The 24,698-nt window shown below is 45.3% G+C and overlaps 1 protein-coding gene across 1 annotated transcript in view; it reads left to right on the top strand.

The window, feature by feature from the left end:
• The window catches only part of IFT81 (intraflagellar transport 81), a 452,264-nt gene that overhangs the window by 382,536 nt on the left and 45,030 nt on the right, over positions 1 to 24,698 (top strand). Inside the window, exon 18 of the mRNA XM_063964420.1 lies at positions 4,763 to 4,808. Within this exon, the coding sequence (XP_063820490.1) occupies positions 4,763 to 4,808 (46 nt within the window). The remainder of the gene's footprint in view (positions 1 to 4,762; positions 4,809 to 24,698) is intronic.

Genomic DNA, 24,698 nt, shown 5'->3' with positions numbered 1-24,698 from the left:
TATAAAAGGCTGCGCAATAATTATCTAAGTAATGTTATTATTATTATTATTATTATTATTATTATCCTTTATTTATATGGCGCCACAAGGGTTCCGCAGCGCCCAATTACAGAGTACATAAACAAATAATCAAACAGGAAAACAGCAACTTACAGTTGACGACAATATAGGACAAGTACAGGGTAAATAAACATAGCTACATCAGCAGATGACACTGGAATAAGTATCAGGTGGCAGAAGACTGCTGGATTTGGTGCAGCTGAAGATTATTAAAGTAAGAAAAGGGTAAGCACATGAGGGAAGAGGGCCCTGCTCGTGAGAGCTTACATTCTAAAGGGGAGGGGTAGACAGACAGGGGTGAGACAGATGGGGTACATAGAGAGCGTGGAACAGAGGTTTAGGATGAGATTTGGCTGGGTTTGGTGAAGAAGTGGGTCTTGAGAGCCCGTTTGAAGTTTTGTAGAGAGGTGGAGAGTCTGAGGGGGAGAGGTAGGGAATTCCAGAGAAGTGGTGCAGCACGTGAAAAATCTTGGAGGTAGGAGTGGGAGGAAGTAATCCGTAGGCAGGAGAGTCGGCGAGCATTAGCAGAGCGAAGAGGACGGGTGGGAGTGTAAAGCGAGATAAGATCAGAGATGTAGATGGGATATATACTTGAAATAGCTGGATTGTTTATACTTCCTAAATACAACCACCGTTCTCTGTTTCTCCCCTTTGCCAAGTTGCCATGTTAGAAGAGAGATATAACAAAGCAGGCACAGAGTGACTGTCAGGTTGGCAGACTTGCTTTTTCTAAATAAACCGTAGGGATTGGTAGATCCATAAACTAGATTATAATCAGTGATTCCACATCAACCCAACTGAATAAATGCTTAGCACTGTCAGTCGGGGAAGGGAGTGCATTGGTGGAGCCATCAATATAAGGCTGCTTAGCGTTCGAGTGGAGCGTTAGGCGTTAAAAAGATGCTGCCGCAGCTCCTGTTCATTTCACAGGCATGTCCGCGTTTTGTAATGTTGTTATTGGGTAAGGTGCTATAACTTGCTTTACACGGATTCCTTGCCAAACATTCGACCACAAGACACAATTATAATTCCAGATGTATTGTGATAGCAGTAGGATGACATTGTAGTCATTGGCAGAGGCTTTTCCATACAGTGTGTGCTTTGTTATTTGTTGTTTTTTTTTCTTCGGTTGAAGCTTTTTTGATTAAACAATTTACTTTATTATGCATAATATATTAGATTGTTGACATAGTTCATTGTTTCGTATTTATAATACTTTTTTACAATGTCTAGAGCAGGAATAATTTCTGTGAATGTGGTATGGTAATTTCCGTGATTTAGTTATGGACTGATACTGCTGCATGGTAAGGGAAGAATGACAGAAGGTTGCCATGACAACTTCCTACAGAGACGTTTGCCCACATCAAGATTGCAGACAAAAGTTGACTGTCTGTCACCAATCTAATATATATCTTCCAGTTCTGGGGCGTGGATTACTGCTTTCTTTAAACCTGGAAATTCGACGTATTGTGAAATACATAATTATTCTTTCTTTATAATGCACTGGCATATTACTTAGGGTTATACAGTGAAAGGATTGTGATATAAATAAACTACATACATTGATGTAAAACAGAAATGTAAAGTTAGCCGTAACACAATGATCTTACAATCTAGAGGAACAATTGATGTGTAAGGTAGCAGAATAACAATTTTAGATGTTGGTTGCGGTATTTTGCAACATAGGCCATTATTAGCAGGCACAAATATTAGGGCAGCCATTGGCAACTGGTATTTCTGTGCATTGTGTATTGGTGTGGTACGGATGCAGTGAGGAAAGACCATTGAAGTTAAGAGACATGAAAGATGATCTATGCATTGTAGAAACATTGGGGGTAATTCTGAGTTGATCGCAGCAGCAAGAAAGTTAGCAATTGGGCAAAACCATGGGGGTAATTCCAAGTTGATCGCAGCAGGAATTTTTTTAGCAATTGGGCAAAACCATGTGCACTGCAGGGGAGGCAGAAATAACATGTGCAGAAAGAGTTAGATTTGGGTGGGTTATTTTGTTTCTGTGCAGGATAAATACTGGCTGCTTTATTTTTACACTACAAATTAGATTGCAGATTGAACACACCACACCCAAATCTAACTCTCTCTGCACATGTTAAATCTGCCTCCCCTGCAGTGCACATGGTTTTGCCCAACTGCTAAAAAATTTCCTGCTGCGATCAACTTGGAATTACCCCCCATGTGCACTGCAGGTGTGGCAGATATAACATTTGCAGAGAGAGTTAGATTTGGGTGGGTTATATTATTTCTGTGCAGGGTAAATACTGGCTGCTTTATTTTTACACTGCAAATTAGATTGCAGATTGAACACACCACACCCAAATCTATCTCTCTCTGCAAATGTTATATCTGCCCCCCCTGCAGTGCACATGGTTTTGCCCAACTGCTAAAACATTTCCTGCTGCGATCAACTTGGAATTACCCCCATTGTTATCATAACTAAGACAGTCAGCTGCTGGCAGCCATGTCCTATTATTGTGAATAAAAACCACACTACTCTACAGTTGTGAACAATGTGATAAAAATTCTATGAAAAACCTTTCTGCTAGGTGAGGTGTTGTGAGCTCCAGTCCCCAAGTGACACAACAGGTCGTGTTTTCAGGATTTCTTCATGCACAAATGAGTTAAAGTATTTTGCTGAATCAATAAGTATTCCACAGACAGAAATGCTGAAAACCTGACCTGTCCTGGCGCTTGAGGGCTGGAGTTGAGAACCCCTGTGCTAGATGATTGAAAAGAGGTGTTCATGTGTGTGTTTTAAGAGGGATATTATAATAAGTCCTGCAATCAAAGTTAATTAAGCATTTTCCTCCCCTTCCCCCAAATTACTACTTTTCAAAGCCTTATTTATGCCTTCATTTTAATCTTTGGTATTGTAAGTGTCTCATTTGTACATTTACATTTTTATGGTGGCTTAATGGGAGCATTACCTCCTCCCAGCGCTGAGGTCATGAGTTCAATTTCTGGCCATTGCTCAATTTGTGTGCAGTTTGTATGTCATCAACATGTTTGTGTGGGGTTCCTCCAGGTGCATCAGTTTCCCCCCACACTCCAAAAACATACTGTTATCAGTGGTGTAAGTGGTGCTGTCGGCCAGGAAGTATGGTCCTGGGTGCTGTACCATCACTTCCCCATGGCCCCTGCATATGGCTGGAATGGCACCATGGGGTCAGTATCACTGCTCCAGTTCTGCCTGGAGCGTACAAAGACCACTGCAAGTGTGTGAAGTTGCCTTTAACGTCCTTCCCTCATATGGCATCACATGTTCGGGGGGCAGGGCTAGTACAGGATGTCACGGAGCCAAGCTCTGGCACTGGATTGGCTATTTGGATTGACAAAATTGACCCTTGTGTGAGTGTGTGTGTGTGTGTGTGTGTGTGTGTGTGTGTGTGTGTGTGTGTGTGTGTGTGTGTGTGTGTGTGTGTGTGTACTCGTATGGAATTTAAACTGTAAGCTCCAATGGGGGAGAGACTGATGAATGACATGTTTTTTCTGTAAAGTTCAGCGTAAAGTGTTGGTGCTATGTAAATAAATAATAACATTAATATTGGGTTATACGGAAACATACATGTGCTTTACACTTTTAAATTCTTAGTGCAAAAAAGTGTTCAATAGAAGAGTGTGCTACTCCCAATTACTGCCACCTCCTGTGTAAAACAAGCTGTTCATTTTGATTGCAACACCTACTGAATCAGAAGACCCTGCACAGGCTGTCCTCCTTCATAGCATTTAGCTTTGCGAACCATATTTTAGATACTTTTATAAAATACAATTAAAATAGCCTTACTAATGTGTTTATTATTTGGCAATTCAAAGTGGTTCAGATAAATCATTAACACATCTACAAATAAAAAATTCCATTGCATGATACTATAGTTTCATTTGATTTGAAACAATGGCCTGGTAACAGAACATTAGTTCCAAAATACAGGTGAAACTCAGAAAATTAGAATATCGTGCATAAGTTCATTTATTTCAGTAATTCAACTTAAAAGGTGAAACTAATACATTATATGGACTCATTACATGCAAAGTGAGATATTTCAAGCCTTTATTTGTTATAATTTTGATGATTGTGGCTTACAGCTTAACATAACCCCAAATCCAAAATCTCAGAAAATTAGAATATTACATAAAGTCAATAAAAAAAGGATTTTAAATACAAAAATGTCGGCCCTCTGAAAAGTATAATAATATAAGTAAAGTAAAAGTATAATAATATAATAATAACATAAGTATAAGTAAAAGTATAATAATATAAGTATAAGTATAATACAAAAGGGGCCCAAACCAAGTACTGAGTACATATGCATGATTATACTTTTCAGAGGGCCGACATTTCTGTATTTCACATCCTTTTTTTATCCTTTTTTTATTGATTTTATGTAATATTCTAATTTTCAGAGATTTTGGATTTGGGGTTTTCTTAAGCTGTAAGCCACAATCATCACAATTATAACAAATAAAGGCTTGAAATATCTCACTTTGCATGTAATGAGTCTGTATAAATATATTTGTTTCACCTTTTAAGTTGAATTACTGAAAGAAATGAATTTTTGCACGATATTCTAATTTTCTGAGTTTCACCTGCACTTTGTAGAGTCACTTGTTCAATAAATTTTCTATTGTATTACATAACATTTCTTAAGTATTCTGAAACAGCCAGTGACATCTGTTTTCTAACTTATAGGGATCAATATTCAAAGAACATACAAGACCAAGAAAACCTGGGAAAGGTAAGACATAAGGTTTAAATGTCTCTTGTTATGGGTTTAGACCTGTAACTCACACACACAAGGATAAGGGATAACTTTATTGCACTGTCACAATGAAGTCTGCATTTTTAGGAAATCCACACAGGAAGTGGGATGTCAAGCAAACATAGAAAACTGTGTTTCAAGCCCACACAGTGTTAGTATGGTTGCTTAAATAGAGGACACCCACACAGAGAGAAAGTGTTAATGGCAAAGGAATATGGCCCCACACAGAGTGATATTGGTGACCGTTATGAGGAGGACAACCTCAATACAAAGTGACTATGTGAGGTCATCCTCTTAATCATAGCCACTGTCCATCTGTAAGTGGGTCATACTGTAAGGGGGTAATCCTCTGCATGTGTTGGGGCTGATATGCTGGCGGTCGGGATCCCGGAGGTCGGCATACTGACCCCTATTGATCGGTGAGGATCCCAGCATCGGCATGGTGACCGCCGGGATCCTGCATCAGTGTCACCGAGTGATAATGGTGACATTGATGAAGAGGAGGAAATGAATCCAACACAGCCTGGCTCCTCTTTCATAGCAGTGTCCCATAAAGGGGGGTACTCACGGAGAGGTCCATGCTTAAAATCTAAGCAATCTGACTAGATTGCTTAGATTTAAAGCACAGATCACTCGTGTGTACCCCCCACAGCGATAGCGATGTGCGGCCCCGCGCATCGCTATCGCCGGTGCTAGATTGGCCTGCATGCAGGCTCAATCTAGCATGTCGCTCATTTCACCCGCTGGGTGCAATGAGCGTCCCCCCGTCCTCCCTCGCACGCTCAGCACACATCGCGCTGTGCTGAGTGGGGGGAGAGATGTGTGCTGAGCGGTTCGCTCAGCACACATCTCTCCCGTGTATAGGGCCCTTAAGACCTTTTATGTGGTTACCTTGTAGCAAGCAGTCCACAGAGAGATAATGCTCAGCTAAAATGCACAAGGCTAGTCACATGCAACCAACACTGGTCCCTAGGAACACCCAGCAGAGATCAGTAGGGTGCTAGGATACTGTAACTGGATTGGCCACCTCTAATTGGGGAATTGTGTAATTTGTTATATCTCACAGCAAATATCCTTCACTTGCTTAGCATATTGGTCATTGGTTCCATGTTAAACTCACTGGCACTGTTTATTGGGTTGTATAAATAATTTGGTTCAATGAATTTGTTTTCAAAGAAAAATGAATGGTCACATGTTGTGTGCTTGTAATATGATCAGTCTACAGTGAGAAATACAGGATGTTTTCATTACCAGGCATATGAAGAGTAAAGATAAACGGAACTTGTAGAATGGGGAACTAGACTAAAAGAAAGTGACTGATAAATTGTTATGTAAAGGACAGTATTTATGCATTGTTGCCGCATTTCACTTTCACTTGCCAGAATGCCTTCTCCCTGTAGTGTATGCTGTGAATGACTGCTGTTGATAGATTACTAAAATAACCATCACAAATGTCCTTATACAGTAAAAGCATAAACTGCTTACATTTCCCCATTATCCTCCTCTTTTTTTTTTTCTTCAGTAATGGTTTAAGCTGATTCCGTATGATTGACAGAACTATTTGTGTAGTAAGATACACAATTGCAAAGGAAAATTGTGGTTAATTTATTTTAAAACTGTTCATTCCATCTCTACTCTTTCTTAGTTAGGGAAATGAGCTTTAAAGGAAACCGTATCACATACCTTATTGTATTAATTACATGATTATGTTTTTAATATCATATATTTTTTCAGAATATAATACTGTTTTAGAAAATCTTTTGCTACATTTGCTTGGGTCTCAGTAGACAGTCATTATGAGGAGGTTGGATTGGATGTATATGGGACAACAAGGGGCAGGGATGGGCTTGACATCACAAGAGTAGAGTTGCCATTGTTGTGGAAGGGACCAACAGATGTGCTACACAAGCCTTTGTTATGTTTTATAAATATGATTGGCTGACTACAAGTGCAGCCAACTGAATGGCATTACTCTGAGGTTTATTCTACTGAGTGGGAGTATCTCTTATCTGCATGCGTGATGTAAATAGACATCTCCTTTAATTCAATGGGGTCAGTTCCATTAGTCTCGAGTCAGTGCAGCTATACAACACACTTACGGTACCTCCGATCTCGTGGATTTTTGTACAAAAATCCATGAGTTCAGAGCGAGATTGGATGTAGGAGGGGGGTCGAGCTGAGATGGCGTTTCCAGCATTTTATGCAGTTACAATGGAAAATTGGCCCCTTCCCTCTTGGCTAATTGAATTGACACCTATATGAGATAACAAGTGAACTTCTTCCACTTACTGTTTTGTCATGTTGCATATGATTAGAAGTACATATTATTATTTTATAATATACATTTTTTTAAGTTGTTTATTACTCTGAGTTCTGTCAGTTATAATTCTATAATCATTTCTCTAACGTCCTAGTGGATGCTGGGGACTCCGTAAGGACCATGGGGAATAGACGGGCTCCGCAGGAGACAGGGCACTTTAAGAAAGAATTTGGATACTGGTGTGCTCTGGCTCCTCCCTCTATGTCCCTCCTCCAGACCTCAGTTTTGAATCTGTGCCCGGACGAGCTGGGTGCTACTTAGTGAGCTCTCCTGACCTTGCTAAAAAGAAAGTATTTTGTTAGGTTTTTTTATTTTCAGAGAGATCTGCTGGCAACAGACTCTCTGCTACGTGGGACTGAGGGGAGAGAAGCAGCCCTACTCACTGAAGATAGGTCCTGCTTCTTAGGCTACTGGACACTATTAGCTCCAGAGGGAGCGTACACAGGATCGCACCCTTGGTCGTCCGATCCCGGAGCCGCGCCGCCGTCCCCCTCGCAGAGCCGGAAGACAGAAGCCGGTGACAGAAGCAAGAAGACTTCGAAATCGGCGGCAGAAGACTCCAGTCTTCATATGAGGTAGCGCACAGCACTGCAGCTGTGCGCCATTGCTCCCACACTAAACCCACATACTCTGGTCACTGTAGGGTGCAGGGCGCAGGGTGGGGGGGGCGCCCTGGGCAGCAATTAGAGACCTCTTTGGCAAAAGTTTGCATAATATACAGTTGGGCACTGTATATATGTATGAGCCCCCGCCAACATTGTACATGAAAGCGGGACAGAAGCCCGCCGTCGAGGGGGCGGGGCTTCTTCCTCAGCACTCACCAGCGCCATGTTTTTTCTCCACAGCACCGCTGAGAGGAAGCTCCCCAGTCTCTCCCCTGCAGTTACACGGTAGAAGAGGGTAAAAAGAGAGGGGGGGCACATAATTAGGCGTAAATATCAATATAAACAGCAGCTACTGGGTTAACATTAAGTTACTGTGTTATTCCTGGGTTAATAGCGCTGGGGTGTGTGCTGGCATACTCTCTGTCTCTCCAAAGGGCCTTATGGGGGAATTGTCTTCAGATGAGCATCCCCTGAGTGTGTGGTGTGTCGGTACGTGTGTGTCGACATGTCTGAGGTAAAAGGCTCCCCTAAGGAGGAGATGGAGCAAATATGTGTGTGAGAGGGTGTCTCCGTCGACAACGCCGACACCTGTTTGGATATGTGTAATTAAGTGCTAAGGTGAATTTATTGCACAAAAGATTAGAGAACAGACAGGGAATCTACCCATGTCTGTCCCTATGTCGCAGAGACCTTTAGAGTTTCTCAATGCTCACTATCCAAAATAATAGACACTGATATCGACACGGAGTTTGACTCCAGTGTCGACTACGATTATGCAAAGTTACAGCCAAAATGGCAGAAAAGTATTCAATATATGATTATTGTAATAAAAGATGATTTGCATATCACTGATGACTCATCTGTCCCTGACACAAGGGTACACATGTTTAAGGGGAAGAAAGCTGAGGTAAATTTCCCTCCTCTCATGATGAAAAAGAGCGGGAATCTCCAGACAAGAGACTGCAGTTTCCCACAAAGAATTCTCAGGCAGTATCCTTTCCCCACTAGGGCCAGGATATGATGGGAATCTTCCCCTAGGGTGTCACGTTTGCCCAAAAGGTAGCCCTGAAGTAACAGCTATTCTCAAGGATCCTGCAGATAGCGTGCACATTCTGGTACACTACTCAGACCGGCGATTGTGTCGGCATGGGTTTATAGCGCTGTGGCAGCGTGGACAGGTACCTTATCAGCAGAGATTGAGACCCTAGTATGCATATAGATATATATATGTATATATAGAGATATGTATATATTAAAGATGCTGTCTTAAGAGATATGTATATATAAAACATGCCCAAAGAGACATGAGTATACTGGGTTCTAGAGTCAAAGCTATGTCGATCTCTGCTTGACGTGTCCTGTAGAATATGCAATGGACAGATGATCCCGACTTAAGAGGCATATGGAAGGCTGAGGATTGTGTGGAGAAGGGTTCTCGGACCTGGTCTCCACAGCTATAGCTGGTAATTCTGATATTTTGCCTTATATTCCTGCACAGCCTAGGAAAGCACAACATTATCAAATGCAGCCTTTCGAATAAAGAAACAAGAAAGTCCGAGGTGCGTCCTTTCTTGCCAGAGGCGGGGGCAGAGGAAAGAAGCTGCACAACACAGCTAGTTCCCAGGAACAGAAGTCCTCCCCGGCCTCTACAAAAATCCACCGCATGTCGCTGGGGCTCCACAGGCGGAGCTAGGCCCGGTGGGGGCACGCCTTCGTAAGTTCAGCCACAAGTGGGTTCACTCCCTGTTAGATCCCTGGGCAATAGATATTGTGTCTCAGGGATACAAGCTGGACTTTGAGAAGATGCACCCTCACCGACGGCCCTGCCGGCTTCCCCCCACGAGAGGGAAACAGTGTTAACTGCAATTCACAAATTGTATCTTCAACAGGTGGTGGTCAAGGTTCCCCTCCTTCAACAAGGAGGGGGTTATTATTCGACCATGTTGTAGTCCCGAAACCAGACGGTTCGGTCAGACCCATATTGAATTTAAAATCCCTGAACATATACCTGAAAAGGTTCAAGTTCAAGATGGAATCGCTAAGAGCGGTCATTGTAAGCCTGAAAGGGGGAGATTTTATGGTGACTCGGGACATAAAGGATGCATACCTTCATGTCCCCATTTATCCACCTCATCAGGCGTACCTCAGAATTGCGGTACGGGATTGTCATTACCAATTTCAGACGTTGCCGTTTGGTCTCTCCACGGCCTTGAGAATATTCACCAAGGTAATGGCGGAAATGATGGTGCTCCTGCGGAAGCAAGGTGTCACTATTATCACGTACTTGGACGATCTCCTCATAAAAGCGAGATCAAGAGAGCAGTTGCTGAACAGCGTATCACTTTCTCTGGAAGTGTAACGGCAACACGGCTGGATTCTATATATTCCAAAGTCGCAGTTGGTTCCTACAGCTCATCTGCCTCTCCTAGGCATGATCCTAGACACAGACCAGAAAAGGGTTTATCTCCCGATAGAGAGAGCTCAGGAGCTCGTGACACTGGTCAGGAATCTATTAAAACCAAAACAGGTGTCAGTGCATCACTGCACTCGAGTCCTGGGAAGGGAGGCCATTCCCTTCGGCAGGTTCCATGCGAGGACCTTCCAATGGGACTTACTGGACAAGTGGTCCGGATCACATCCTCAGATGCATCGGTTAATCACCCTATCGCCCAGGGCCAGGGTGTCTCTCCTGTGGTGGCTGCAGAGTGCTCACCTTCTAGAGGGCCGCAGATTCGGCATTCAGGACTGGGTCCTGGTGACCACGGATGCAAGCCTCCGAGGGTGGGGGGCAGTAACACAGGGAAGAAGTTTCCAAGGTCTGTGGTCAAGTCAGGAGACTTGCCTTCACATCAATATCCTGGAACTAAGGGCCATATACAATGCCCTAAGTCAAGCGGAGACCCTGCTTCGCGACCAATCGGTGCTGATTCAGTCAGACAACATCACCGCAGTGGCTCATGTAAACCGCCAAGGCGGCACAAGGAGCAGGGTGGCGATGGCGGAAGCCACCAGAATTCTTCGCTGGGCGGAGAATCACGTAAGAGCACTGTCAGCAGTGTTCATTCCGGGAGTGGACAACTGGGAAGCAGACTTCCTCAGCAGGCACGACCTCCACCCGGGAGAGTGGGGACTTCATCCAGAAGTCTTCACGCAGATTGCAAGGTGGTGGGAACTGCCACAGGTGGACATGATGGCATCCCGCCTCAACAAAAAGCTACAGAGATATTGCGCCAGGTCAAGAGACCCTCAGGCGATAGCTATAGACGCACTAGTGACACCGTGGGTGTTCCAGTCGGTTTATGTATTTCCTCCTCTTCCTCTCATACCGAAGGTGCTGAGAATCATAAGAAAAAGAGGAGTGAGAACAATACTCATTGTTCCGGATTGGCCAAGAAGGACTTGGTTTCCAGAGCTGCAAGAAATGCTCACAGAGGACCCATGGCCTCTGCCTCTACGACAGGACTTGTTGCAACAGGGGCCCTGTATGTTCCAAGACTTACCGTGGCTGCGTTTGACGGCATAGCGGTTGAACGCCGGATCCTAGCAGAAAAAGGCATTCCGGATGAGGTTATTCCTACGCTGATAAAGGCTAGGAAGGACGTGACGGCTAAACATTATCACCGTATATGGCGAAAATATGTTGCTTGGTGTGAGGCCAGGAATGCCCCTACGGAGGAATTCCAGCTGGGCCGTTTCCTTCACTTCCTACAGTCGGGAGTGACTTTGGGCCTAAAATTGGGTTCCATTAAGGTCCAGATTTCGGCCCTATCCATTTTCTTTCAAAAAGAACTGGCTTCTCTACCTGAAGTTCAGACGTTTGTAAAGGGAGTGCTGCATATTCAGCCCCCTTTTGTGCCTCCAGTGGCACCTTGGGATCTTAACGTGGTGTTGAGTTTTCTGAAGTCACACTGGTTTGAGCCACTTAAAACCGTGGAGTTAAAAATTTCTCACGTGGAAGGTGGTCATGCTATTAGCCTTGGCTTCAGCTAGGCGTGTGTCAGAATTAGCGGCTTTGTCACTTAAAAGCCCCTATCTGGTTTTCCATATGGACAGGGCAGAATTGCGGACCCGTCCGCAATTTCTGCCAAAAGTGGTGTCATCTTTTCATATGAACCAACCTATTGTGGTGCCTGTGGCTACTCGTGACTTGGAGGATTCCGAGTTACTAGATGTGGTCAGGGCTTTGAAGGTTTATGTAGCCAGAACGGCTAGAGTCAGGAAAACTGAGTCGCTGTTTATCCTGTATGCACCCAACAAGCTGGGTGCTCCTGCTTCAAAGCAAACTATTGCTCGCTGGATCTGTAACACGATTCAGCAGGCTCATTCTGCGGCTGGATTGCCGCTGCCAAAATCAGTAAAAGCCCATTCCACAAGGAAGGTGGGCTCTTCTTGGGCGGCTGCCCGAGGGGTCTCGGCATTACAGCTTTGCCGAGCAGCTACTTGGTCGGGTTCAAACACTTTTGCAAAGCTCTACAAGTTTGATACCCTGGCTGAGAAGGACCTTGTGTTTGCTCATTCGGTGCTGCAGAGTCATCCGCACTCTCCCGCCCGTTTGGGAGCTTTGGTATAATCCCCATGGTCCTTACGGAGTCCCCAGCATCCACTAGGACGTTAGAGAAAATAAGATTTTACTTACCGGTAAATCTATTTCACGTAGTCCGTAGTGGATGCTGGGCGCCCGTCCCAAGTGCTGACTTCTTCTGCAATGCTTGTATATAGTTATTGCTTACATAAGGGTTATGTTATAGTTGCATCAGGGTTGATCTGATGCTCTGTTGTTGTTCATACTGTTAACTGGGTAAATTTATCACAAGTTATACGGTGTGATTGGTGTGGCTGGTATGAGTCTTGCCCTGGATTCCAAAATCCTTTCCTTGTACTGTCAGCTCTTCCGGGCACAGGTTCTCTAACTGAGGTCTGGAGGAGGGACATAGAGGGAGGAGCCAGAGCACACCAGTATCCAAATTCTTTCTTAAAGTGCCCTGTCTCCTGCGGAGCCCATCTATTCCCCAAGGTCCTTACGGAGTCCCCAGCATCCACTATGGACTACGAGAAATAGATTTACTGGTAAGTAAAATCTTATTTCTCTAACGTCCTAAGTGGATGCTGGGGACTCCGTAAGGACCATGGGGAATAGCGGCTCCGCAGGAGACTGGGCACAAAAGTAAAGCTTTAGAACTACCCGGTGTGCACTGGCTCCTCCCCCTATGACCCTCCTCCAAGCCTCAGTTAGATTTTTGTGCCCGAACGAGAAGGGTGCACACTAGGTGGCTCTCCTGAGCTGCTTAGTGAAAAGTTTAGTTTTAGGTTTTTTATTTTCAGTGAGACCTGCTGGCAACAGGCTCACTGCATCGAGGGACTAAGGGGAGAAGAAGCGAACTCACCTGCGTGCAGAGTGGATTGGGCTTCTTAGGCTACTGGACATTAGCTCCAGAGGGACGATCACAGGCCCAGCCATGGATGGGTCCCAGAGCCGCGCCGCCGGCCCCCTTACAGAGCCAGAAGACAGAAGAGGTCCGGAAAATCGGCGGCAGAAGACGTCCTGTCTTCAACAAGGTAGCGCACAGCACTGCAGCTGTGCGCCATTGCTCTCAGCACACTTCACACTCCGGTCACTGAGGGTGCAGGGCGCTGGGGGGGGGGCGCCCTGAGACGCAATAAAAACACCTTGGATGGCAAAAAATGCATCACATATAGCTCCTGGGCTATATGGATGCATTTAACCCCTGCCAGAATACATAGAAAAACGGGAGATAAGGCCGCCGATAAGGGGGCGGAGCGTATCTCCTCAGCACACTGGCGCCATTTTCCCTCACAGCTCCGTTGGAGGGAAGCTCCCTGGCTCTCCCCTGCAGTCACTACACTACAGAAAGGGTTAAAAAAGAGAGGGGGGGCACTAATTACGCGCAGTATTAAATAAAACAGCAGCTATAAGGGGAAAAACACTTATATAAGGTTATCCCTGTATATATATAGCGCTCTGGTGTGTGCTGGCAAACTCTCCCTCTGTCTCCCCAAAGGGCTAGTGGGGTCCTGTCCTCTATCAGAGCATTCCCTGTGTGTGTGCTGTATGTCGGTACGTTTGTGTCGACATGTATGAGGAGAACAATGATGTGGAGACGGAGCAGATTGCCTGTAATAGTGATGTCACCCCCTAGGGGGTCGACACCTGAGTGGATGAACTGTTGGAAGGAATTACGTGACAGTGTCAGCTCTGTATAAAAGACAGTGGTTGACATGAGACAGCCGGCTACTCAGCTTGTGCCTGTCCAGACGTCTCATAGGCCGTCAGGGGCTCTAAAGCGCCCGTTACCTCAGATGGCAGATAGAGACGCCGACACGGATACTGACTCCAGTGTCGACGGTGAAGAGACAAATGTGACTTCCAGTAGGGCCACACGTTACATGATTGAGGCAATGAAAAATGTTTTACACATTTCTGATAATACGAGTACCACCAAAAAGGGGTATTATGTTCGGTGAGGAAAAACTACCTGTAGTTTTCCTGAATCTGAGAAATTAAATGAGGTGTGTGATGATGCGTGGGTTTCCCCCGATAACAAATGATAATTTCTAAAATGTTATTGGCATTATATCCTTTCCCGCCAGAGGTTAGGGTGCGTTGGGAAACACCCCCTAGGGTGGATAAAGCGCTCACACGCTTGTAAGGGCTCTACCCTCTCCTGAGATGGCCGCCCTTAAGGATCCTGCTGATAGAAAGCAGGAGGGTATCCTAAAATGTATTTACACACATACTGGTGTTATACTGCGACCAGCAATCGCCTCAGCCTGTATGTGCAGTGCTGGGTTGGCGTGGTCGGATTCCCTGACTGAAAATATTGATACCCTAGATAGGGACAGTATATTTTTGCCTATAGAGCATTTAAAAGATGCATTTCTATATATGCGTGATGCACAGCGGAATATTTGCCGTCTGGCATCAAGTCTAAGTGCGTTGTCCATTTCTACCAGTAGAGGGTTATGGACACGACAGTGGTCAGGTGATGCGGATTTCAAACGGCATTTGGAAGTATTGCCTTATTAAGGGGAGGAGTTATTTGGGGTCGGTCTTTCAGACCTGGTGGCTACGGCAACAGCTGGGAAATCCACGTTTGTACCACAGGTCGCCTCTCAACATGAGAAGACGCCGTATTATCAGGCGCAGTCTTTTCGCGGACAAGCGGGCAAAAGGTTCCTCATTTCTGCCCCGTGACAGAGGGAGAGGAAAAAAGGCTGCAGAAATCAGCCAGTTCCCAGGAACAGAAACCCTCTCCCGCCTCTGCCAAGCCCTCAGTATGACGCTGGGGCTTTACAAGCAGAATCAGGCACGGTGGGGGGCCCGTCTCAATGAATTTCAGCGCGCAGTGGGCTCACTCGCAAGTAGACCCCTGGATCCTTCAGGTGATATCTCAGGGGTACAAATTGGAATTCGAGACGTCTCCCCCTCGCCGTTTCCTAAAGTCGGCTTTACCGATGTCTCCTTCTGACAGGGAGACAGTTTTGGAAGCCATTCACAAGCTGTATTCCCAGCAGGTGATAATCAAGGTACCCCTCCTGCAACAGGGAACGGGGTATTATTCCACACTGTTGTGGTACCGAAGCCGGACGGCTCGGTGAGACCGATTCTAAATCTAAAATCTTTGAACACTTACATACAGAGGTTCAAATTCAAGATTGAGTCACTCAGAGCAGTGATTGCGAACCTGGAAGAAGGGGACTACATGATGTCTCGGGACATCAAGGAGGCTTACCTTCATGTCCAAATTTACCCTTCTCACCAAGGGTACCTCAGGTTTATGGTACAGAACTGTCACTATCAGTTCAGACGCTGCCGTATGGATGGTCCACGGCACCCCGGGTCTTTACCAAGGTAATGGCCGAAATGATGATATTCCTTCGAAGGAAGGGAATTTTAGTTATCCCTTACTTGGACGATTCCCTGAGATCCAGGGAACAGTTGGAGGTCGGTGTAGCACTATCTCAGGTAGTGTTGCGGCAGCACGATTGGATTCTCAATATTCCAAAATTGCAGCTGGTTCCGACGACTCGTCTTCTGTTCCTAGGGATGATCCTGGACACAGTCCAGAAAAAGGTGTTTCTCCCGGAGGAGAAAGCCAGGGAGTTATCCGAGCTAGTCAGGAACCTCCTAAAACCGAGCCAAGTCTCAGTGCATCAATGCACAAGGGTTCTGGGTAAAATGGTGGCTTCCTACGAAGCAATCCCATTCGGCAGATTCCACGCAAGAACTTTCCAGTGGGACCTGCTGGACAAATGGTCCGGGTCGCATCTTCAGATGCATCAGCGGATAACCCTGTCACCAAGAACAAGGGTGTCCCTCCTGTGGTGGTTGCAGAGTGCTCATCTTCTAGAGGGCCGCAGATTCGGCATTCAGGACTGGGTCCTGGTGACCACGGATGCCAGCCTGCGAGGCTGGGGAGCAGTCACACAGGGAAGGAATTTCCAGGGCTTATGGTCAAGCCTGGAGACATCACTTCACATAAATATCCTGAAGCTAAGGGTCATTTACAATGCTCTAAGCTTAGCAAGACCTCTGCTTCAAGGTCAGCCGGTGTTGATCCAGTCGGACAACATCACGGCAGTCACCCACGTAAACAGACAGGGTGGCACAAGAAGCAGGAGGGCAATGGCAGAAGCTGCAAGGATTCTTCGCTGGGCGGAAAATCATGTGATAGCACTGTCAGCAATTCCGGGAGTGGACAACTGGGAAGCAGACTTCCTCAGCAGACACGACCTCCACCCGGGAGAGTGGGGACTTCACCCAGAAGTCTTCCACATGATTATAAACCGTTGGGAAAAACTCGACAGGTATTGCGCCAGGTCAAGGGACCCTCAGGCAATAGCTGTAGACGCTCTGGTAACACCGTGGGTGTACCAGTCAGTGTATGTGTTCCCTCATCTGCCTCTCATACCCAGGGTACTGAGATTGATAAGATGGAGACGAGTAAGCACTATATTCTTGGCTCCGGATTGGCCAAGAAGGACTTGGTAACCGGAACTTCAAGAGATGCTCACGGAGGATCCGTGGCCTCTACCTCTAAGAAGGGACCTGCTCCAGCAAGGACCCTGTCTGTTCCAAGACTTACCGCGACTGCGTTTGACGGCATGGCGGTTGAACGCCGGATCCTGAAGGAAAAAAGGCATTCCGGATGAAGTCATCCCTATCCTGATCAAAGCCAGGAAGGATGTAACCGCAAAACATTATCACCGCATTTGGCGAAAATATGTTGCGTGGTGCGAGGCCAGTAAGGCCCGACGGAGGAAATTCAACTGGGTCGATTCCTACATTTCCTGCAAACAGGAGTGTCTATGGGCCTGAAATTGGGGTCCATTAAGGTTCAAATTTCGGCCCTGTCAATTTTCTTCCAAAAAGAACTAGCTTCAGTCCCTGAAGTTCAGACGTTGTAAAAGGGGTACTGCATATACAGCCTCCTTTTGTGCCTCCAGTGGCACCTTGGGATCTCAATGTAGTTTTTGGGTTCCAAAAAGTCACATTGGTTTGAACCACTTAAATCTGTGGAGTTAAAATATCTCACATGGAAAGTGGTCATGCTGTTGGCCCTGGCCTGGGCCAGGCGCGTGTCAGAATTGGCGGCTTTATCCTGTAAAAGCCCTTATCTGATTTTCCATTCGGACAGGGCGGAATTGAGGACTCGTCCTCAGTTTCTCCCTAAGGTGGTTTCAGCGTTTCACCTGAACCAACCTATGGTGGTGCCTGCGGCTACTAGGGACTTGGAGGACTCCAAGTTGCTAGACGTTGTCAGGGCCCTGAAAATATATGTTTCCAGGACGGCTGGAGTCAGAAAATCTGACTCGCTGTTTATCCTGTATGCACCCAACAAGCTGGGTGCTCCTGCTTCTAAGCAGACTATTGCTCGTTGGATTTGTAGTACAATTCAGCTTGCACATTCTGTGGCAGGCCTGCCACAGCCAAAAATCTGTAAATGCCCACTCCACAAGGAAGATGGGCTCATCTTGGGCGGCTGCCCGAGGGGTCTCGGCTTTACAACTTTGCCGAGCAGCTACTTGGTCAGGAGCAAATACGTTTGTAAAATTCTACAAAATTGATACCCTGGCTGAGGAGGACCTGGAGTTCTCTCATTTGGTGCTGCAGAGTCATCCGCACTCTCCCGCCCGTTTGGGAGCTTTGGTATAATCCCCATGGTCCTTACGGAGTCCCCAGCATCCACTTAGGACGTTAGAGAAAATAAGAATTTACTTACCGATAATTCTATTTCTCGTAGTCCGTAGTGGATGCTGGGCGCCCATCCCAAGTGCGGATTGTCTGCAATACTGGTACATAGTTATGGTTACCAAAAAATCGGGTTATTGCTGTAGTGAGCCATCTTTTCTAGAGGCTCCTCTGTTATCATGCTGTTAACTGGGTTTAGATCACGAGTTGTACGGTGTGATTGGTGTGGCTGGTATGAGTCTTACCCGGGATTCAAAATCCTTCCTTATTGTGTACGCTCGTCCGGGCACAGTATCCTAACTGAGGCTTGGAGGAGGGTCATAGGGGGAGGAGCCAGTGCACACCAGGTAGTTCTAAAGCTTTACTTTTGTGCCCAGTCTCCTGCGGAGCCGCTATTCCCCATGGTCCTTACGGAGTCCCCAGCATCCACTACGGACTACGAGAAATAGAATTATCGGTAAGTAAATTCTTATTTTTTTTCTACTTTCTGTTTTGTGTAATATTTTTTGTTCTATGTAGATTAAAACCTGTGCAAGATTTTTTTTGATATGCCTGTTGTACATTCTGATTCACTTGGTGAAAGCAGTATATTGGCCACTTAAGTGGAGATCATTACATTCTATATAAAAGTTGTACTTTTGCATAGAACATGCTTTGTTCATCATTTGTCTGCCTTTACTCCAAACACTCAAACAGTGGTGAAAGCAGCTCTGACAGATTGTGTCATAGGAACAGTAAAAAAACAACAACATTGTGTGGGAGCAGACACCATCTTTCGGAGGCTTTCGGGTTAATCCATTTTTCCCCATAGACCAGTGGTTCCCAAACTTTTTTGAATCACGGCGCCCTAGAGCATCAGAATTTTTTTTTCAGCACCCCTAGGTCAAAAGTTTCTTATTGAAAAATTCAGATAAAATATTAAATTTAGTAGATTGTATTTATATTTCATCCTTAGGGTCAGTTATGAGGTGAGGGACAGGATTTACTTCAGAATCAGAATCAGATTTATTGGCCAGGTATACTTGCGTTTACTAGGAATTTGTCTTTGGATTGCTATTCAGCAGCCAAGTAGGTAACAGATAAGCAGGTGTGTGTGTGTGTGGGGGGGGGGGGGGGGGCGCAAGTAAAGTCACACAGATAGGCATACCTTAGGGACACAAGTTAGTTACATGTACGTCTAGTCAGTCAATGTTCAGGAGTTCAGCAGGCGGACCGCTTGGGGAAAGATACTTTTGAGGCTTCTGGTGGACTTAGCGGGGACGGCCCTGTAACGCCTGCCTGAAGGAAGCAAGTTTAACATGTTGTGGCCGGGGTGTAGCTGGTCTTTTACTATCTTAGTTGCCCGCTTTTTAGCTCTGGACAGGTACAGGTCCTGGACTGAGGGAAGGTCGGCCCCGATGATCTTCTCTGCGGTTCTGACCACCTTTTGGAGCCTGCATCTGTCCCACGGCACACAGTTTGAGAACCACTGCCATAGATTACTGCTGTATGTAAACAACAACACAGACCCCACACCACACACCCTGCACTCCCAGATGATATTTGTCGGTCTGTGCAGCTGAAATCACCTGGAAAATAGTGTGGGCACTGCTGCAACACAGTGTGAAAATATATCATTTCATTCTGCTGCCAATATCAATTCAATGACACAATCATTTATTTTCTGAAATGTTGGTCTGTAATTGTATCTGTGGCAGCGAAAGTGCTAGCTATGTGTAATGTATTGTAAAGCTTTCTTATTTGTTAGAAGCCAACGGACAAAGTTTAATTAAAAACTTGAAAAAAAATTATATATCTTTTATTATCCTAAAGCAATCCTATTGGTGAGATAGTTCTGAAAACACATTCTGTCTGTATGAATGCAATGTTTGTAAAGTATACTGTTCCCGAGACAAAGACAGATATAAAAAAAGAGTATGCAGTGTACAGGAGTCTATTTTCCTATCTCTATTTATAGCAGCTGGGCCTTTATCATAACCCAGAGCTGCTCCAGCAAAGCTGGACTTGCTGTGCTCTTTAGATAATGTCTGTTTCCCATGCCCTCTGTTGGATAAACCAGCTTTTTTCAAGTTGTAAACCATATAATTGTTCTATGAAGCCACGGAGTTCTCTAGCGCAGACTGTGAGAATCAAGCATTGTGCTGGCTTTTGGGTAGAGGCACAGGGTAGTGACGTCAGCAGAGGTTCCTACAGTGATTCATCAACTGTAATGTGATCTGTGTCGGTTGCATTTCATATAAATAATGGAAAGTGACTCTCCATGGAGATGTTGTGCATACACACCACCTTTCTCATCAGCCCAATTATAAGTCACACCTGTTTTTTAGACTGCGCTGTAATCCTATTAGGGAAAGGCTCGTCCTGCAGTTTTAGGCACATGTCTGTATCTGTGATTAGAATTTATAATCCCACTTTCCTAGGCACAAATTAGTATTTTGTCTTTGGTTGTGTTTCAAGAGCTACTTAGCCAGCTGTGAAAGCAAACACCACATCCATCTTTGTATAATACTTATTTAGCGGCCCCCAATATGCAGTGTTGTTATATTTTCTCAAATAAAATATGATCAGGAATATTTACATAAAAGATCTGAGTTGTGACTACTTCCTACTGTATTGCAGGAATGGCCCAGACACAGTGATTTTATCTGAATGGATGTACTGTATGTGTACTGTGCTTCCAAGTTTGTCTAGTGTTTGTACTTTACTTCCAAGTTTGTCTAGTGTGTCATACTATAGTTGTGAATCGCTATTTTCTGACAAATTTGTCAGTGAAATTTTTTATTCCCAAAAATGTTCGCTATTTTTAACATAGACCAGTGTACTGTACTATGGAATCCATATTTTAAATATGTGGCTTTAAATTCCCCTGTGAAGTATTATAGAACCTTTAAAATGTAAAAAAATAAATACATTTAAACATGTCATTATAAAATCATTATGCAAATGATAGGAAAATCCAGAGTATAATGTTGCACATGTGTAGGTAATCATAAGAATAAAGTGTACATAATATTTCTCATACGTCCTAGAGGATGCTGGGGTCCACTTCAGTACCATGGGGTATAGACTGTTCCGCAGGAGCCATGGGCACTTTAAGACATTTTCAGAGTGTGAACTGGCTCCTCCCTCTATGCCCTCCTCCAGACCTCAGTTTAGAAAATGTACCCAGGCAGACTGGACGCACTCTAGTGGAGCTCTACTGAGTTTCACTAAAAAAGACTATGTTAGGTTTTTTATTTTCAGAACCAGAATCAGCTTTATTGGCCAGGTATACTTGCATATACTAGGAATTTGTCTTCAGCCAAGTAGGTAACAGATAAGCAGGTGGTGGTGGTGGTGGTGGTGGGGGGGGGGCAAGTAAAAAGTAATACAGATAGGTATACCGTAGGGACACAAGTTAGTTACATGTACATCTAGTCAGTCAATGTTCAGGAGTTCAGCAGGCGGACCGCTTGGGGAAAGAAACTTTTGAGGCTTCTGGTGGCCCTGTAACGCCTGCCTGAAGGAGGCAAGTTAAACATGCTGTGGCCGGGGTGTAGCTGGTCTTTTACTATCTTCATTGCCCGCTTTATAGCTCTGGACAGGTACAGGTCCTGGACTGAGGGAAGGTCGGCCCCAATGATCTTCTCTGCGGTTCTGACCACCTTTTGGAGCCTGCATCTGTCCCTCGCGCTGGCGGAGCTGTACCATACCAGTATCGAGGAACACAGTACCGACTCCACAATCGCGGAGTAGAAGAGGAGCAGAAGCTTCTGTAGGATGTTGAACTTCCTTAGTTGCCTGAGGAAGAACAACCTCTGCTGCGCTTTCCCAACAGTGGCGTCAGCGTTGGACCCCCATTTAAGGTCCCGGGAGATTGTGGTCCCTAGAAACTTGAAGGAGTCCACTAGCTGGCAACAGTCTCCCTGCTTCGTGGGACTTAGGGGGAAGAAGTAGGAACCAACTTCCTGAATAGTTTCATGCCTCTGCTTCTTGCTGACAGGACACCATTAGCTCCTGAAGGGTACTGAACACTAGCTGCGGCTTTGCGCTCACTTCCACAGCACGCCGTCATCCCCCTTACAGAGCCAGAAGTCAGAAGACAGAGGAGTGTACAGAAGAGAGGATCTTCAGTCATCGTGATGGCTAAAAGGTACCGCGCAGCGTGCGGGAACGCTGCGCGACCAGGCTAACCATTACACAGGCACAGCAGGGTGAAGGGTGCGGGGGGGGGGATGCGCCCTGGGCAGCATGAAACATACTTAAAACTGGCTAAAAGGGGACATAAGATGCTGAGGCACAGTCCTAGCCCCCGCCAGTATAAAAAATAGTGTGGAAAATTCTGAGGAGAAACGAGCCATTACGGGGGCGGGGCTTCCTCCTCAGTTAGCCAGCACACTGCTCAGCGCCATTTTCTCCAAGGCAGACTGCAGGGGAAGAAACGCTGGTCCTCCTCCACTTCTGAAACAAGTATCAGGGTGACAAAAAGGGGGGGGGGCTAGAGTGTATTTGTGCTCAATTAATACAATTTGGCAGTGTAATAAGCGCTAAAATTCTCTGTAGACATTTTACATGCACAGGGATTTTAGTCACTGGCAAGTCCTTCTGTGTCCTTCTGACAGATTTTACTGTGGGTCTGTCCCCTATGAGCCCGGAGTGTCTGTGGTGTGTTTGTGCACATGTGTGGCATGTCTGAGGCAGGGAGCTCTTCCCCTGAGGGAGCCATTTTAGGGACACAGAGTTGTAATGTGGTGGCGCTGCCGGCACACCATGTGCCTGAATGGGTGAAAGAATTACGTGATAGTGTGAATCATATCAGTAAGAGATTGGATAAGTCTGAGTCTCATGCAGAAACCTGGAGAAAATCCGTGGAAGATGTGATTTTAGTGGTTCTGTTTTTTCATCCACAGGGGATCCCTCTGGGTCACATATTAGGTCATTTGCACAAATAGTACATACTGATACCGACACGGACTCTGATTCCTATGTCGACACTAGTGATTCCAGAGAAATAAATCCAAAATTGGCAAAAAACATTCAATACATGATTGTGGCTATAAAGGAGGTATACCAGAATATGCTAAAGAGAGACAAGATAACCCTGGTAGGGAGCACTCTTATCTGAGGCAATGTTAAATAAACAAAATCATCTTAAAATTACAAAAATTTTATTAGATATGCCTTAAAAGGTTTACATAACCCGTGTAAATTCATAAGTAGACTAGTGATCATATATGAAAATATGTAAGAAAAGTTTTTATGATGTTGACTGACTGACCTCAGTCAGAAGAATATATGTTTTTTAGGGTCCGTCTGCACAGAAACTTCCTTAACACTGGTGTGTGACTATATAAAGTTTATAAAAAATTAAACAGTGTGACCATCATCTTGTTAATTATATAGCCCATATGTAAGTTCCCAGGGCAAATAGTTTCAATCATAGGTCACAGGTAAGTTGTTTTGATTGAGTCACATGTGAGGAGGTATGAGGCACAAATCTCAGGCCTATGAAACCATCCTATGTTGAATCACACAACGTATGAGGAGGTATGAGGCACAAATCTCAAGCAGAAGGGCATATGAAACTGTCCTATGTTGAATCACACAGAAAAGGAGGTATTTTCCTCCGTCTCATGATCTGAACAGTTTATTTGAAGGAATCTGCGCAAACCCTGAAAAGAAATTTCAGATTCCTAAAAGAATTCAAGTAGCGTACCCTTTCCCTGCAGATGACAGGAAAAGGTGGGAGTCACCCCCTGTTTTAGACAGTGCCCTGTCAAGGTTAACAAAAAAAGGTGATTCTCCCTGCGCCTGGGACGGCTTCACTAAAAGAGCCGGCTGACCGCAAGTTAGAGAATACGTTGAAATCTATTTATGTGGCCAATGGGACATTACTAAGACCTACCATTGCCTGTGCGTGGGTGAGTAATGCTATTGAAAAGTGGTCAGAAAACTTGTCATCGGAAATTGACACAATAGTTAGAGACGAGATACTCCTAACTTTAGGTCATATCAAAGACGCTGCTGCGTATATGTTAGAAGCCATGAAGGATATTGGTCTTTTGGGATCAAAAGCCACTACAATGGCAATCTCAGCATGGAGGGTGTTGTGGATTCGCCAATGGAATGCTGACGCAGATTCCAAAAGGAATATGGAGGCTCTCCCGTACAAAGGTGAGGCCTTGTTTGGAGATAGGCTGGATGCTTTAGTTTCTGCGGCTACCGCAGGTAAGTCGACATTCTTGCCTAATGCTCCTGCGCCGGCGAAAAAGACACATCACTCTCAGATGCAGTCCTTTCGGCCCAATAGATACAAAAAGGGTAAAGGTTCCCCTTTTTTGCAGGTAGAGGAAGGGGAAAAGGAAAAAAGCCCACAGTGTCTACAGGATCACAGGAGCAGAAATCATCCTCTGCTTCTGCCAAACCTGCAGCATGACGCTGGGGCTCCCTTGCGGGAGTCCGCTCAGGTGGGGGCACGTCTGAAACTTTTTAGTCACTTCTGGGTTCAATCTGGCCTGGACCCGTGGGTCATACAAATAGTGTCCCAATGGTACAAACTGGAGTTGCAAGACGTTCCCCCATGCCACTTTTTCAAATCGGCCTTACCAGCTTCTGTCCCGGACAGGGCAGTGTTAGCAGCAGCAATACAAAAATTGTGTCAGGATCAAGTCATTGTCCAGAAGGGTTTTATTCAAGCCTATTTGTAGTTCCGAAGCCGGACGGCTCGATCAGACCGATTCTAAACCTGAAGA

Source organism: Pseudophryne corroboree, chromosome 1, assembly GCF_028390025.1.
Source record: "Pseudophryne corroboree isolate aPseCor3 chromosome 1, aPseCor3.hap2, whole genome shotgun sequence".
Taxonomy (NCBI): Eukaryota; Metazoa; Chordata; class Amphibia; order Anura; family Myobatrachidae; genus Pseudophryne; species Pseudophryne corroboree.
This window is presented reverse-complemented; position numbering and strand designations above follow the sequence as displayed.